This window comes from Corylus avellana, chromosome 6 (assembly GCF_965113065.1).
Source record: "Corylus avellana chromosome 6, dhCorAvel1.hap1.2, whole genome shotgun sequence".
NCBI lineage: Eukaryota > Viridiplantae > Streptophyta > Magnoliopsida > Fagales > Betulaceae > Corylus > Corylus avellana.
In genome coordinates this window covers 535,079-550,093 of record NC_142495.1, presented here as the reverse complement: position 1 = coordinate 550,093, position 15,015 = coordinate 535,079, and the positions used below count along the sequence as shown (strand labels likewise).

General features: G+C 36.5%; 3 protein-coding genes across 3 annotated transcripts; 2 read left to right on the top strand and 1 right to left on the bottom strand.

The window, feature by feature from the left end:
* Positions 1–459: 459 nt before the first annotated feature.
* On the top strand, positions 460–3,214 carry MAN7 (Glycosyl hydrolase superfamily protein). The gene is made up of 5 exons (XM_059600613.2): positions 460–953; positions 1,047–1,241; positions 1,394–1,516; positions 2,086–2,288; positions 2,562–3,214. The coding sequence occupies exons 1-5, from the start codon at positions 630–632 to the stop codon at positions 2,989–2,991; spliced, it is 1,275 nt and encodes a 424-aa protein (XP_059456596.2). The 5' UTR covers positions 460–629; the 3' UTR covers positions 2,992–3,214.
* A 916-nt stretch (positions 3,215–4,130) lies between these two features.
* LOC132186625 (putative pentatricopeptide repeat-containing protein At3g47840) lies at positions 4,131–7,145 on the top strand. Its single transcript, XM_059600612.2, has one exon. The coding sequence runs from the start codon at positions 4,131–4,133 to the stop codon at positions 6,261–6,263; it is 2,133 nt and encodes a 710-aa protein (XP_059456595.2). The 3' UTR covers positions 6,264–7,145.
* A 542-nt stretch (positions 7,146–7,687) lies between these two features.
* On the bottom strand, positions 7,688–11,380 carry LPPEPSILON2 (Phosphatidic acid phosphatase (PAP2) family protein). Its single transcript, XM_059600614.2, has 4 exons — positions 10,870–11,380; positions 9,522–9,747; positions 8,722–8,795; positions 7,688–8,124 (listed from the first exon to the last, which is right to left on the bottom strand). The coding sequence occupies exons 1-4, from the start codon at positions 11,194–11,196 to the stop codon at positions 7,885–7,887; spliced, it is 867 nt and encodes a 288-aa protein (XP_059456597.2). The 5' UTR covers positions 11,197–11,380; the 3' UTR covers positions 7,688–7,884.
* Between the last annotated feature and the right edge of the window lie 3,635 nt (positions 11,381–15,015).

Here is a 15,015-nt window from a genome sequence, read left to right as displayed (position 1 = left end):
AATACTGTAAAGGAAAAAATGGTTCCAAGGATAATGAGTGACATATTTCCATCAGTTTATGTTGTGTCCAATAATAATTATAAAATCCACTTTTTTCGTCACTATGTTCTGTTCTTGGATCCCCGCATGTTTGCCATGCCTTAAAGCATCATTTGATCTGTAGTTGTCCTAACATGACCCTCCTTCGTTACTTAGCTATCACATTATGTCAATGCTAATTTCATGGTATAATAATATCGAACGTGTAGAGAAGATTAAGGATTTAACAGAAAATCATAGCGAAAGATAAATTAAGAATTTTTTAACTTTACAAGATGACTACAAAAATGATGAAAATATTGATCAAAACAGAGGAATACTGTGCCCCCATTATTCTAGGTAAAAAATTGTTCTAGTCACTCAAAATCAGAGTGTAGAAGACACGTAGAAATAGTTCAATTTTCGAGGATCATTGTCGGTTTCTCTGGCTTGACAGTTACTTTTGTTTTTTCCCCATAGTCTGCAGTTGTAAGAAGACAAACTTTCATAAACAGCCGCATCGTTATTCTATGCTCTGCTTATAAACACTAGCTGAGATAGTGAGATTCCTTCATCCACCTTCACACACAGAGAGAGAGTGAGAAAGAAAGATGAAGCATCTGGGTTTTTGCCTCATTTTGGCAATTTTGATCCACCAAAAGTGCTTTCACATTCATGTTGAAGCAGGAGATGGTTTCATCAGAGCCAAAGGAGCTCATTTTCTGTTGAATGGAAACCTTTACTTTGCAAATGGGTTCAATGCCTACTGGTTGATGTATGTGGCTTCTGACCCATCTCAGAGATCTAAAGTTTCAGCTGCCTTTCATGAAGCCTCAACCCATGGCCTCACTGTGGCTAGAACTTGGGCTTTCAGTGATGGTGGTTACAGACCCCTGCAGTACTCTCCTGGCTCCTACAATGAGCAAACGTTTAAGGTCTCTTTCGCACTTATTCTTTGCCATTTTTTTTTTCCTCCATTCTTTAAATCTCTAAAGTTCAGAATGTTGATGATCTTGGTTTTGATGAAGGGCTTGGATTTTGTTATAGCCGAGGCCAGGAGGTATGGGATCAAGCTGATACTGAGCTTGGCAAACAATTACGACAGCTTTGGAGGGAAAAAGCAGTATGTGAACTGGGCTAGAAGCCAGGGGCAGTACCTGACATCTGATGATGATTTCTTCAGGAATCCTGTTGTTAAGGGTTACTACAAGAATCATATAAGGGTATGGAAATGCACCCATTTTTTTCCATTTTCTTTCACAGGCTTAAGATATATTTTCTTTTATGAGATCTGAGATATATATATATATATATATATATATATATATATATATATGATGCCTAAAAGGTATAATTTTACTCTACCTTTCCACAGACTGTTCTCAACAGGTATAACAGCTTAACTGGAATCCATTACAAAGATGACCCAACAATCATGGCCTGGGAGCTTATGAATGAGCCCAGATGCACATCAGATCCTTCAGGGAGGACCATTCAGGTTAGACTAACCTTTCCTATTCTAAAAGCTTAAATCCATAGAAAATTATGCTCTTAATTATTTAAATTAATATTTTAACGCAAACAATAAGGATTTAAACTCGAGATACCATATTAAATCATCACTTACTTGAAAAGTTTAAGTTTGATAGAAAATAATAGGCTTAATCATTTAAATTAATATTCTAACACCCTCTTCTTTTTATGTCTTTCCCAGCTTAAATTTAACTTTAAGCGTTTACATTAAATATTTCCCTATCCAATTTTTTTTTTTACTACACTCCTTTCTTTGAAGTTTAATCTATTGTCAACCAAATCCACTGAAGTTCAGTTGGCATTAATTTTTTCTTCACTGTGTCCTGCATATGCATTCACATAGCCAGCCATTAATGGGTATCTAAATCACCACCTACTCAACCACCCTTCCATCTGGGATTCATTCTAGGGATCAGACAATTACCTTAATGATTTTTATGACATTGTCTTTAAATGTGTTTTTATTAAGTATGGTTTTTACTGGTATTGCTCAGTATTCGTGCTAAACTTTATCCTTTGGTGCATGTATGATAGGCATGGATAAGGGAAATGGCTTCCCATGTCAAATCCATAGATAGAAATCACTTGCTGGAAGCTGGTTTAGAAGGATTTTATGGGCAATCGACGCCTCAGAGGAAGGGACTCAATCCTGGTATCGAAATAGGAACAGATTTCATTGCAAATAACCGGATCCCTGGCATCGATTTTGCGACAGCTCACTCATATCCTGATCAATGGTAAGTCCTATTTGAAGTATAGCAATGCTGAAATTCATGAATATATAATTTTTCTTGGACTGTTGAAGAGAACATGTAATCTTGGCCTAAAACTGTCCCCATTGAATGAAGTTTTAATCCGTTTAAAGCAGAGGTTTATGTTAAAATCATCAAAAACCAATGATTTAAGATGATATTAAAGCAGAGGTTTTATTTCAATTAAATATTCTGTGTCAAGTCTAACAATTAAATTCATGTTTTTCTACGAACTTCATAACTTTGTTATATGGGCAGGTTATCGAGCTCAAATGAACAATACCAGATTTCTTTCTTGAACAATTGGCTCAACTCCCACATCCAAGATGCACAGTACATTCTTCGGAAACCAATACTTCTGACAGAATTTGGGAAATCGTGGAAAGATCCAGGCTTCAGCACCTACCAAAGAGACCTGCTGTTTAAGACTGTGTACTACAAGATATATTCATCAGCAAAAAGAGGAGGTGCAGCTGGTGGAGGCTTGTTCTGGCAACTTCTAACTGAAGGCATGGACTCCTTCCGTGACGGGTATGAGATAGTTCTGAGCCAAAGCTCCTCTACTGCAAATATTATCGCCCAGCAGGCTCACAAGCTTGATCAGATTCGCAAGATTTTTGTAAGAATGAGAAATATCGAGAGGTGGAAGAGGGCAAGGGCCATCAGAGGCAGGCATATCGGAAACTAGGAATTTTATATATATATGCATTGATTGCATGAAAGCCAAGCGTGTGGAGACAAGTAAATCTATAATTTGGTTGTGTAGTTGTGAGGTTTCCAAGACTGGTTTCCCTCTTAGAGATGAATGATGTTTGTCCAGGAGGGTAACTTGTAGTACTAGATTATCAAACTTTTCTATAATTCCATAATTATGTTGTAAGCTGAGTTTTTCAAGGAGCTTTCTGTTTGTAGGCTTGTAGCTGATATGGTTGTTGAATCACCTGTTTGCTGATATGGTTGTTGAATCACCTGTTTTTTGAAAAGTGAAAAGTGGAAATTCGTAGAAAACGGTGGACTTAATCATCTAAATTAATATTCTAATAACAACTACTACATGAATTTAACATAAAGGCTTTAATTTCATGGAAGCAACTGGGCTAGATTCATCCTCAGTATTGAGTTTACTATGTGACAATGAAGAAATGGATGATGCTAATTGTATTATAGCTTTTACTATAAATTTTTAAAAAACTGACATGACCGTCCGCATTGTACTTACTGCATCTGTCATTAAAATGTGGACTACTATATATAGTTCACATAACACTTCTCATGCTTACAACTTGACTTGACAGTCTAAATGATACTTATCACGTCAACCACTAAAATGTGAATTGTCATGTGACAGTCACAAATGTGAACTGTCACATGAATTTGTAAGAAAATTACAATAAAAATTATAATACCAAAGCATTTTTTATAAGAAATACAAATCCAGGGAAATGCTTATCTTAGCAAATATTGTCAAAAAAAAAAAAAAAAAAAGAAAAGAAAGAGTGTTGTTAGAAGTAATATATAGCTTTTGATTTTGAGTACTACAAATTCTAACAAACTGACGGGGTACAGTGACAAGGCCCGTCGTTCCCAATGGGCTAGAATTTGCAAAGCATTTTCGACCAAAGGCCCAGGAGTGGCAATGATATTGTGCCTATGGACCCCAAATATTGAGGTTCCTTTTTTACCGTCCTTGGTCGGAATAATCTCTTCTTTTGGGCTGGGCTAGAACTGATATTGGGCTTCAGGTCTGTCTGGCAAAGTTAAAGTTTAGAAGACGTTTCAAACTTCTTCCAGTTAAGCGCTCTTCATGGCGGCTCAATAAGCACAAACATGGTTTTATCAATTAAGCCTCCTTTTAGGAGATTATTTTCAGCAGCAACCGTTGCTTACACTGAATACGGAGACCTCCTGGTTTCAGAGACAAGACCTAAACACCTAACCCAGAAACCCCATTTTGTTAATCATGTAAATATGCTTGAAGTCAATGCCCAATTGAAGCAGCTGGTTAAAACCGGTCGTCTGACTGATGCTCGCAAAATGTTCGATGAATTGCCTTACAGGGATGAGATTACATGGACCAATATGATTTCTGGCTATGTCAACGCCTTGGATTCCTCTGAAGCGTTGGCTTTGTTCTCAAATATGTGGGTTCAGCCTGGGCGTAGTATGGACCAGTTCACACTCAGTCTTGCACTCAAGGCTTGCGCACTAAATATGAACTTGGACCATGGAACATTATTGCATGGGTATTCGGTAAAGTCTGGTCTTGTGAATTCAGTTTTTGTGGGCAGTGCACTTCTTGACATGTACACCAAGATTGGTAAAATCGAGCAAGGTTGTAGAGTCTTCCATGAGATGCCGATAAGGAATGTGGTATCATGGACTGCCATAATAACCGGGCTTGTTCGAGCTGGTTATAATAAGGAGGGATTGGTTTACTTTTCTGAAATGCAGAGGTCAAAGGTGGAGTATGATGCGTATTCATTTGCTATTGCATTGAAGGCATGCGCGGATTCTGGTGCTCTGAATTATGGGAGGGTGATCCACGCAAAAACAATGAAAAGTGGGTTCAATGAGAGCTCATTTGTGGCTAATACTCTTGCTAACATGTACAACAAATGTGGAAAGTTAGACTATGGTATGCGCTTGTTTGAGAAGATGAGGACACATGACGTGGTTTCATGGACAACAATCATAACAACATATGTCCAGATGGGCCAGGAGGAGCACACAATTGAAGCATTTATGAAAATGAAGGAATCAGATGTGAGCCCCAATGAGTACACTTTTGCAGCTGTTATCTCTGGTGCTGCCAAGCTTGCGAGAATTGAATGGGGTGAACAATTACATGCCCATGTTTTACGTATAGGTCTTGTTGATTTTTTCTCAGTGGCAAATTCCATCATGACCATGTATTCAAAATGCGGGAAGTTGGCATCAGCTTCATTGGTATTTCATGGTATGAACAGAAGAGATATTATTTCATGGAGTACCATAATTGCAGCGTATTCTCAAGCAGGTTATGGGGAAGAAGCCTTTGAATATCTTTCATGGATGAGAAGGGAAGGTCCAAAACCAAATGAGTTTGCTTTTGCCAGTGTCCTGAGTGTATGTGGAAGTATGGCAATTCTTGAGCAAGGGAGGCAACTGCATGCTCGTGTCTTGTCCATCGGGTTAGAGCATACAGCTATGATACAAAGTGCTCTAATTAATTTGTATTCTAAATGTGGGAGTATAAAAGAAGCTTCAAAAATCTTTGATGTGACAGAAAATGACGATATTGTGTCATGGACTGCCATGATTAATGGTTATGCTGAACATGGGTGCAGCCAAGAAGCCATTGATTTGTTTGAGAAGATTCCCACATTAGGTTTAAAACCAGACTCTGTGGCCTTCATCGGTGTTCTCACTGCTTGCAGCCACGCTGGACTTGTTGATCTTGGCTTCCACTACTTCAATTTGATGAGTAACGAGTACCAGATAAATCCTTCAAAAGAACACTATGGCTGCATGATTGATCTCCTCTGCCGAGCTGGACGATTAAATGATGCAGCAAGCATGATCAAAAGCATGCCATTTCAACGGGATGATGTTGTTTGGTCTACTCTGCTTAGAGCATGTAGGGTACATGGAGATGTTGACTGCGGAAGACATGCTGCAGAGGAGATTCTTAAATTAGATCCTAATTGTGCAGGGACTCATATTACTCTGGCTAACATTTATGCCTCCAAAGGGAGATGGGGGGAAGCAGCAAATGTAAGGAAGATCATGAAATCAAAAGGGGTGATTAAGGAGCCAGGATGGTCTTGGATCGAGGTCAATGATCAGGTTTCTGCATTTTTTGCTGGGGATCGATCACATCCACAAGGTGAAGATATATTCTGCATGTTGGACTTACTAACTTCAAGGACAGAAACTGCAATTCAGGAAGTGGGTTCTCTTTTAAATGATGTGGAAGATTAGCCGAAGGCAGACACATGCTTCAATATTCCATTACAGAATTAAGTTAATCTCTCCATTGATGCAATTACTTATTCAAGAGCTGCAGGTCACAAACAATAGCAAGGAGCCACTTTTCAGTCAGAAGCCTATATTTGTGTCAACAAATTTATTGTTGACTATGGATGAGATCAGGGTGAGCTACAGGTGTATTTGGTAATGAGAGAGTGCATAAGAAAACAGCTTGTGTCTTGACAGAGTCTACAAAATCAAAAGAGATGGCTTCTTCGGCTGCAGCTCTAAAATTACGATTAATATGCAAAACTAGACCCCATGATGCCTCACTGAATGGTCTCAGGGTCTGGGACACAGGATTGATGAATACGGTGTTCTCCAATGAACATGCGCCGAACTGTGAAAGTGAGCCTTCACATTGTTCATTCTTTTTTGTACTCCAGAGGACTAACAATTTTCATCCATTACTGTCTACTTGGAGGATTTAAAATTAATTTTAGCAGAGTTTTCAGATAGAATTATGCTGCAGGAATCAACGATGGCGGCTTATTAAGCTGAGCTCTCTTTTGTTGCTTCGTGGGTAATAGACGTATATGATACGGGTACTCTGGACTTCTTGGAACTGCATCTTAAGTAATCCTGATATTTTGGAAGAGGTCAAAGAAGAGAGAACAGATCAAATGGTATGACGTCCACAAAGATATAGGACTCCGAAGAATGCAGCCATGTTCTGGAAGAGGATTTGTAAGCGGTGAATGATCTTTACCCTTGCTTTTTTGTTGTAATAATTCAGTCTAGGGTTTCTTACCCCAGAGAGAGAGAGAGAGAGAGAGAAACAGTCAATGGTTTTGTAAGGAGTGACTTAATTTTCAAAGCAAGGTGTAATGAACACAAGGGAATTTTTATTTTATTTTCAAGGAAATTTATTCGTTCATGAAGAAAATTAAGTTCCTTTTTTTTTCTTTTTTTTTTTTCTTTTATTTTTTAAATTTATTTCGGTCACCCCTAAATGGTCATCGGATGGTTTTGGCCACTCCCATTTAGCCATTTGGGAATGGTTTGGCCAACCTCCATTTTGCTATAGTGGGCGGCCTGACTGCCACATGTGTTTTTATTTTATTTTATTTTGTTTTTGTTTTTATATTATATATTTTATACATATGATTTTATATTTAGTTTTTTTAATAATTTCACCTGCCATGTTATAATTGATGCTCATGTGGTACATTAACAAATTATGTCAACTTTTTTAACAAGGACCAATTTTTTTTTAAGGCAAAGATATTTGTAGAGACCTCAAATCGCATGGACAAAAATGCATTTATCACTTAAAATTATTTCCAATTCCCAAACAAGTTCCATCAATCCGCTGATATTATACAATGTCTGATCTAGTGAAATAATCCTTTGTTTAGCTCAAATTAACCAAAAAAGGAAAATGCCAATCCACAGCAGACTATTATGAAGTTCTCAAATCAAGAATTAGACAATTACTCTACTATACAATTTCTGCCTGGAATTTTACATCTGCTGCTGCAGACACTCATCATGTGGTTCATTAGTTCAGCTTCTTGTTTGTTTAGTAAGAAAAGTTGTAGAAAACTTGCAGCTCAGCTAGCAATTATATCTACTATTCGGAGAATTGGTCCTCATCCCTAAACCAATTGCGAACCACATATACAAGAAAGCCTAGGCAAAGTCCGGCAGCTCCCAGAACAACAGTTGTTTGAACCCACAAAGAGGAAATAAATGCTTTTAGCACAACAGTATCCCAAGACCATGACCATAAAATGGCGAAAATGGATCCCAATATAGCACCCACGACAACTTGGTTTACTGTATGAAATTGTTGTGAGACCCGTAGCCATGACTGCAAACACCAATCACAAAGAGAAACATAAGCATAGTTGCCATATCCAATATACAGAACAGAGGCTATAATTCAACCAATTAATAAGGATCAGAAAAAAAATTTAAAAAAAAAAAAAAAAATCTTCATTTAACTCATCATTGCTCATTGGTCCGTGAACTAATTAATAAGGACCTCACTTGTTCCTCAACAAAGAAAAATTGAAATCATAGAAAACCTGAGATCAGTTCACAAGTATCTTGTTTACTTGTAGAACAAACATAAGTCGATTGGTTTTATTTGGAGCCATTTGGTAGATTTCAACCCTACTATCCTATAAATATGTCAAGATAAGTATGCATCTAGTTTAAAGTTCTGAAATTTGGAAAATTGTGATTGTCACTATGGTATGAACCAGAAAGTTTTAGCTGGAATAGCCTACATGGTCTTTACTATGCTGCCTATGTTTTCTGCATTTTTCAATAGATTAAATAGAAGAGTGGAGAGGAACATAGCAGATTAGCATTGGGCTTGTTATTAATTTTTTTAAGAATATGAACATTCACCTACGAAACATGCTACAGTTGACTATAATAAGAGGCACGTGAGGATACTTACCAGATATGAACCAAATGCCAGAGTGAGACCACTGATGATTACTGTAAGTTCGTTAATCCCAAGCCATTCCATAACTGCAATATAGTATGCAGAAAAAGAAGCATTAAATGTCAGCAATAGACCCAACACATATTGATATTTTACTAATAGAAAAGGGAAACTGCACGCCTATGCTTTCTAAGTCCACAAGTAAGCTGCTTTCTCTCTCTCTCTTCATAAGCACATGTAGGAATCAGAAACAAGTAATAAAGAGCTTAAACAGACAGTAGAGAATGTCCGAGTATTCTAACGAATTGCAATCGTTCCATTTTCTTCCACACATTACTTGAAGGCACGATCTTCTAAAATGAATTCATTCATATGATAGAGCCATCACTAGAAATGATGGTCAGAGAGAGAGAACATCAATTCCAGGAATGTAGAAATGTATTCTTCTACAAGCAACATGATATCTCCTATAAAATCCTATCGAAGAAAAAATCATCAATCCACTGTTTTGTTCACATTTCAAGGTTCTAATATAGGAAATTAAGAGGGTATTCTTCTTGACATGTTAGGTTGCTAACAACAGAATGGTGTACTCATATTAGTTGCTTCTTTTATTGCTACAAGTCCTAAATTATCCTTTTGCAATTCAAGGGGGAATGAGCTTATGTTTTAGAAAGCACTACAAGTCTCATGCATTATATATTCAGAACTCTCATTTGTCATCACAAAACAGTATGCTCTTGAAGATATATGCAATAACATAAAAGCAACAGTAAGTGATCTTAAAGTAAAGAGGGAATGAGAGAAATTACTTGACACAATAGTAAACACGACAGTGAAGAAGATGGATTGTGAATGTGAAGATGGCATCCCTGGGTCAGATCGCAATGTGGAAACAGGTCGCTCTTGGTTTAGTATCCGTTTGAGGATAATAGAGAGTATAGAATTTAGAACAGACCCCATAGCAGCCCATAAGGCTTCCGCATCATGCCTCCAAAGAATGACACCACCAAAAAGGGCAGCTACAAGCCACTTGCTCTGTGAATCAACAGCAATTAAGCCATTAAGTCATAAAAGAAGTTACTTTTTCTCACCCTTGGGAAGATAAACAAACAATCACCCCAAAGTTACAAGACCCAAAAACTTGGTATCTACAGAGGTATATTAATACTAACATATGTTATTAAGTCACCTAAACTTAAAGCTATTAAGTGATAAAAGAAGTTGCTTAAAGAAATCTCATACTATTGAAAAGCAATTTTAAAGAGCCTCTTTATTCATTAATTTTTTATTAAGTTACATAGAGACAATGACATAGAATACAGGAGAGAGGATGAGTCGAGTAGATATACAACACAAACATCTTGAGCATGAAATTTACACGGAAGTCCAAAAGGAAGCAAAGATATCAAGATGAGATTAGAGATATGTGTGGCTAACGCCTGGCAACTATCATGTGAAAGTGTTCCATAACAGTATCAACTTTTGGATACTATTTATTCATAGCATCTAACTATCTGAATACTCCACATATTTGATGCAATCACTAATAAGAAGGTTGCTTATACGAGCACAATAAGAAATTATAACTCCACATATTAATTACCAATCACATCACACAAGACTACTTTCCACCTGTGTTCAGCTGTGTCAGAGAAAAATCATGTGCAATTTAGTACAAAAGCATTTTCCTAGGAACCACTTATAAAAAATTGACAAGAATCTCATTCGATAACATGGCCTGATGATCACCAAGACAACTGCAAATTGGATGATAATAGCCGCTAGGAAGTAGTAAAATTATATCCCTTGGATACATCTCCAACCACGGGTACTGTATAATTCTTATCTCAGGCCACAAATAGAATGAAATTTCTATCATTAGGCAGAGAACAGAGAATACAAAAATGCGAAGAAAGTAAAAAGAATATGGACTGCAATTTCACTTGCAGAATTGTCCAAATTGGCCTTAAACTAAAACTAAAATTATATTTAAGCTCCAAAGGAGCCAAATAACAAAAATTCCAGAACAGTTCTTCATTTGACAATCAAACCAAATCAATAGAAACCAGAACTCTCGTTTCTAAGACCACACACGAACAAACACAAATCGACATGAAGAGGAGAAAACCGGGATTGGGAGAATCTAGAATTACCAACCATTCTATTGAGGGTGGGCTCCAGCCCATCAGCCATAAGCTTCCGACCAAACTTGGGTGACCCATCAACAAAAGTTTCCTGTTCAAGCACTCTAACACCTTCATCACCATCCCCACCTTTAAAAGCAGAAGTTTTAGCCATTGTGTTCAGAAACTGGACTCTATTTCTCTCACAAACACCTTTCTTTGAGACAAACCCACCAAAAAAACTCGACTTTGACACAGATAAGTCGACAGAGAACGTAGAATTTATAGACTTGAGCATAGGACGATCACCGGGAAGGACTCTGAAGGAGGATTTGTGGAGGACGGTCAAGGTCGGTAGCATAGCTCTTCAGTGGGAACAGAGGACAAAGCAAGTGAGAACTAGGAAATAAGTGGTGTCTACTGTAATTAACGCGTGGGGGGGAGCAACTGATCGTTATGGTGATTGGCTGAGACCGTTTCAAATTTGATTCTGGATTCTCGTTCCGAAGGAAAGACGTTGGTAATGTCCCAGCCATCAATTTGGGAATCTGGTATGGGAGTTTTTCTCCGAAATGGTCAGACAAAAGTCAATAAAATAAGCTTTTTAAAAAAATAAAAAATAAAAAAAATAAGCATTTGCGTGTGAGCTAAAAATTACATTAAACAGTTTGTCTTTTAGTTATTTAAAAAACATATTTTGTTTTTTATTAACTATTTTTAGGCAATTATTTTGCTTATGTATTCTTGTTTTAATCATTTCTCACTCTTTAACGAACGATTTGAAGATCTATTGATTCTAACAATTGATTACAGAGTTCATCATTTAACCATTTTTAAAAAGTGTTATGTGTAGTTTTCAAAAAGTAGCTCAATCGGTTAGAGACCACGCATTATAAAACGAAAGTCACTAGTTCGAATTCCTTTCCCCTTTTATATGGACATATCAAAAAAAAAAAAAATATCGTGTATTCGTGTATATGAAGCATTCATGTGAAAAACACATTTGTGGAGGTCTTTTCCTCTTTCTTTTTTTTTTTCCTCTTTTTTTTTTTATTTTTTTTTAATTTGAGGTCTATTTCAAATTAATTATTATTATTTTTTAATTCAGAAAAGGGAAAAGGAAAGGAGACGAAACAACAACCAAAGAAAAAAAAAATATTTACAAAAAGGGTCGTTGCCAAACTAATTGAATCTTCCAAATTAATTTAATCTTTCTAGAGTCAAGCTTTTGATTTTTCTAAGTCTTACCTTTGTAAGGTCTTCTTTGCTTTACTCCATATGGAGAATGGACCACCAAGTCAAGTAATCGATTCGGCTTTTGACCCAAGAAATAAGTGCGTGTTTCACAACATTCTTCTTTTTTAAGGATTGGACAGGGTCAGAGTGCATCAACCATGCGTAATTCCGCTTGTTCTTTCAGGATATACAAGTCTCGTGTATTTTCTTCTTTTCTTCTTCTTGTTGTAATTTTTTTGTTTTTTTTTAACCCCTTGCATTCCAATCTCAGATCGACAATGGGTTATGGATTGACCCTACAACAATCCAATCTCAAGATCGACAAAGGGTTATGGATCGACCCTACAACACTTGCTAATGCCCATTTTTAGGGAAACACTCCACACTCCACACTCCTCACTCCTCAGCCATCGTCAAGTAGATAAGGGTGCCCGAAATTAATATAAACCAAACACAAAGTTAGAAGGTTATAATTTAAAAAATAGAATTCGAGTCAAATTAAGTAGACCCGAGTAGACACAATGATAAATGGGTCAATTTTAGATCAACCCGAATAACACGAGTGACTCGCATAATTTGTATAAATCAAAATATTTGTACTTTTACTATTAGAAAATTAAAACCTTAAAGTCTGACAAAAAATTACCATCGGTCTCATCTCTATTTGTATAGATATAACTTTGATAGTATAATTTATTTTCATGTTCAATAATTGAGAATTATTGTGCCCAATATCTTTGCATAAAATGGTATTTTCATACTCAATAAAATAAACGGGTTATGTAGGACGAGTTGAGTCACCCACTTATTTAAATAAGTCGTGTCGAGGTTAAAGGAATTGACCCGTTTAATTAAATAAGTTAGTTTAATTTTATACTCATATTTCAACACAAATGTAAATTACCACCCCAACCAGTAATTGACTGTTTGAAATTGAATTGCTAATAATTTGAGCAATTCCCACCTAGAAGGCAAGTTCAGAAGCCACTTTTGCCCAAGGCCCAAAATGGAAACTAAGTTTTAAACCAGTTAATATAGTCCAAGAAGGTGCGGAAAAAGTTGGCTCCCAGAGTCCCAATATCACCATGTCTAATTTGGGGATGGTTCGGCGTTGAAAATGGGCCTAATCTAATAACTTGGATTGTGATCCAAACTTAGGGGTGAAAATCCGGTTTTGGTTATTGGTTATTAGCTAAAACCGGTAACCCGGGGTATCCAGTTGGTAGCCGGTTAACCGGATAGGTAGCCGGGTGTGTAAAAAATTGAACTTTTAAGGCTTATTTTGGGTATTGGGCCTATTTGTTGGGCTTAATTTAGATGTTTTTGGCCACTTTTTAAAAAATAATTAAGGCTTTTTTTGGCCCAATAAGGTGGGCTTTGTTGTAGTTGTTAAAAAAAACAAAAAAGACTAAAATCTCATTCTTATTATCTTATGAGATTAAACACCAAATAATCTCTAATATATATATATATACAAAAATCGGTAATCAGACTGGGGTACCCGGTTACCAGTTTTAAAACTGGTGGCCAGTTGGTCAGTAACTGTTTTACCGTGGTACCCGATTGAAGATTTACACCCCTATCCAAACTCAGTTCCAAAAGAAACAAGAAAAATAAAAGATCCAACAGTTCATACACATGACTATTTCAGAGAATGAAACCTTGAAAAAGCAGACAAGATTTTGATGCTTTATGCTTTTGATAAAGCAAATAACAAAAAAGAAATATGGTGGGATGGAATACAGTCCAATCCACTTGTTTAAACCGCGTAGGCGAATACACGTAAGCTCTTCTAGAGCATATTACCAATGTCGCTCAGTATGGGGCAATATGAATTTCGGATTAATGGGTGTAGAATAATATATATTGCATACGGATTGAGATCGACTCTAATTTGCTGGCCGAATTATAATTTGTTCGAGTTTTTAATGAGAGAGAGGATTTAGATAAAATTCATTTATTTGGACAAATGCTTAGGTGGCAGCATGAGGCGAGGTGTGTTTGGGCGCGTGGATCTCACCAAAATTCTCTCTTTCTCGGGTACAACACATAAAATTTCGGGTCGCTTATTCGAAAACGTGTTTGGAATAAGAAAAATAGAAGAAATAAGTGGTCATGTCATCTTTATGTAGAGCTCACCTAGACCACATATACACACTACAGATTTAAAAGAAAAATAGTCCTAAAAGAGCAACTCAAAGCTGGGTATCTCTAACAAGATTTATATATATTTTGTCCAAGGGTCTTTACAGGCAAGAGAGTACAATAATGTTCTTGGAAAGAAGCTCCTACTTGGAACAGAAATTACTTTCAAAATCATGATGTTGATGGGAGAAAAGGCACAACTTTCTCTTACCTTGGATAACTTAAAAAATAATATACCTAGAAGGAGAACTGGAATAAAGCCCAGCTGCAGACCATATGAATAAATGGAGCTCATAGATTTCTCTATCTTGTTTGAAATTAAAAAACTTGTAGAGGAATATAAAATATTAGCCTTGTTTGCTAGTGGATGATGGATGGTACATGTTTGTTTTAGGTTCTCTCTCTTTCTCTCTGCCTTATAAAGCCAACTATTGGAATTTTTTTGAATGAAATTCTCAATAATTTATGCACTATTGTTAAGAACAAATGATAATTTAATATAGCAGATTCTGACTTTTTGGTTCTTATTTGTTGTTTAATATCTATTAACAAATGTGCCTAACACTTTGGCGAGCACCAAAATGTTGTTTTTTTTTTTTATTTACATAAAAAAAGAGATATTCAAACTAGTGACATTCGTCCCATCTCTTCCGTGAAAAGATATGGAGACATTTAGAAGCAGCTGTTACATTAACTATAAAGAAGATTTATGAAAATGGGTGGAAACTGAAAAGTATATTATGAACGGTGAGTGCAGAATTTGGGAGAAACACACACGCAAAAGGCTCCCATCACACTG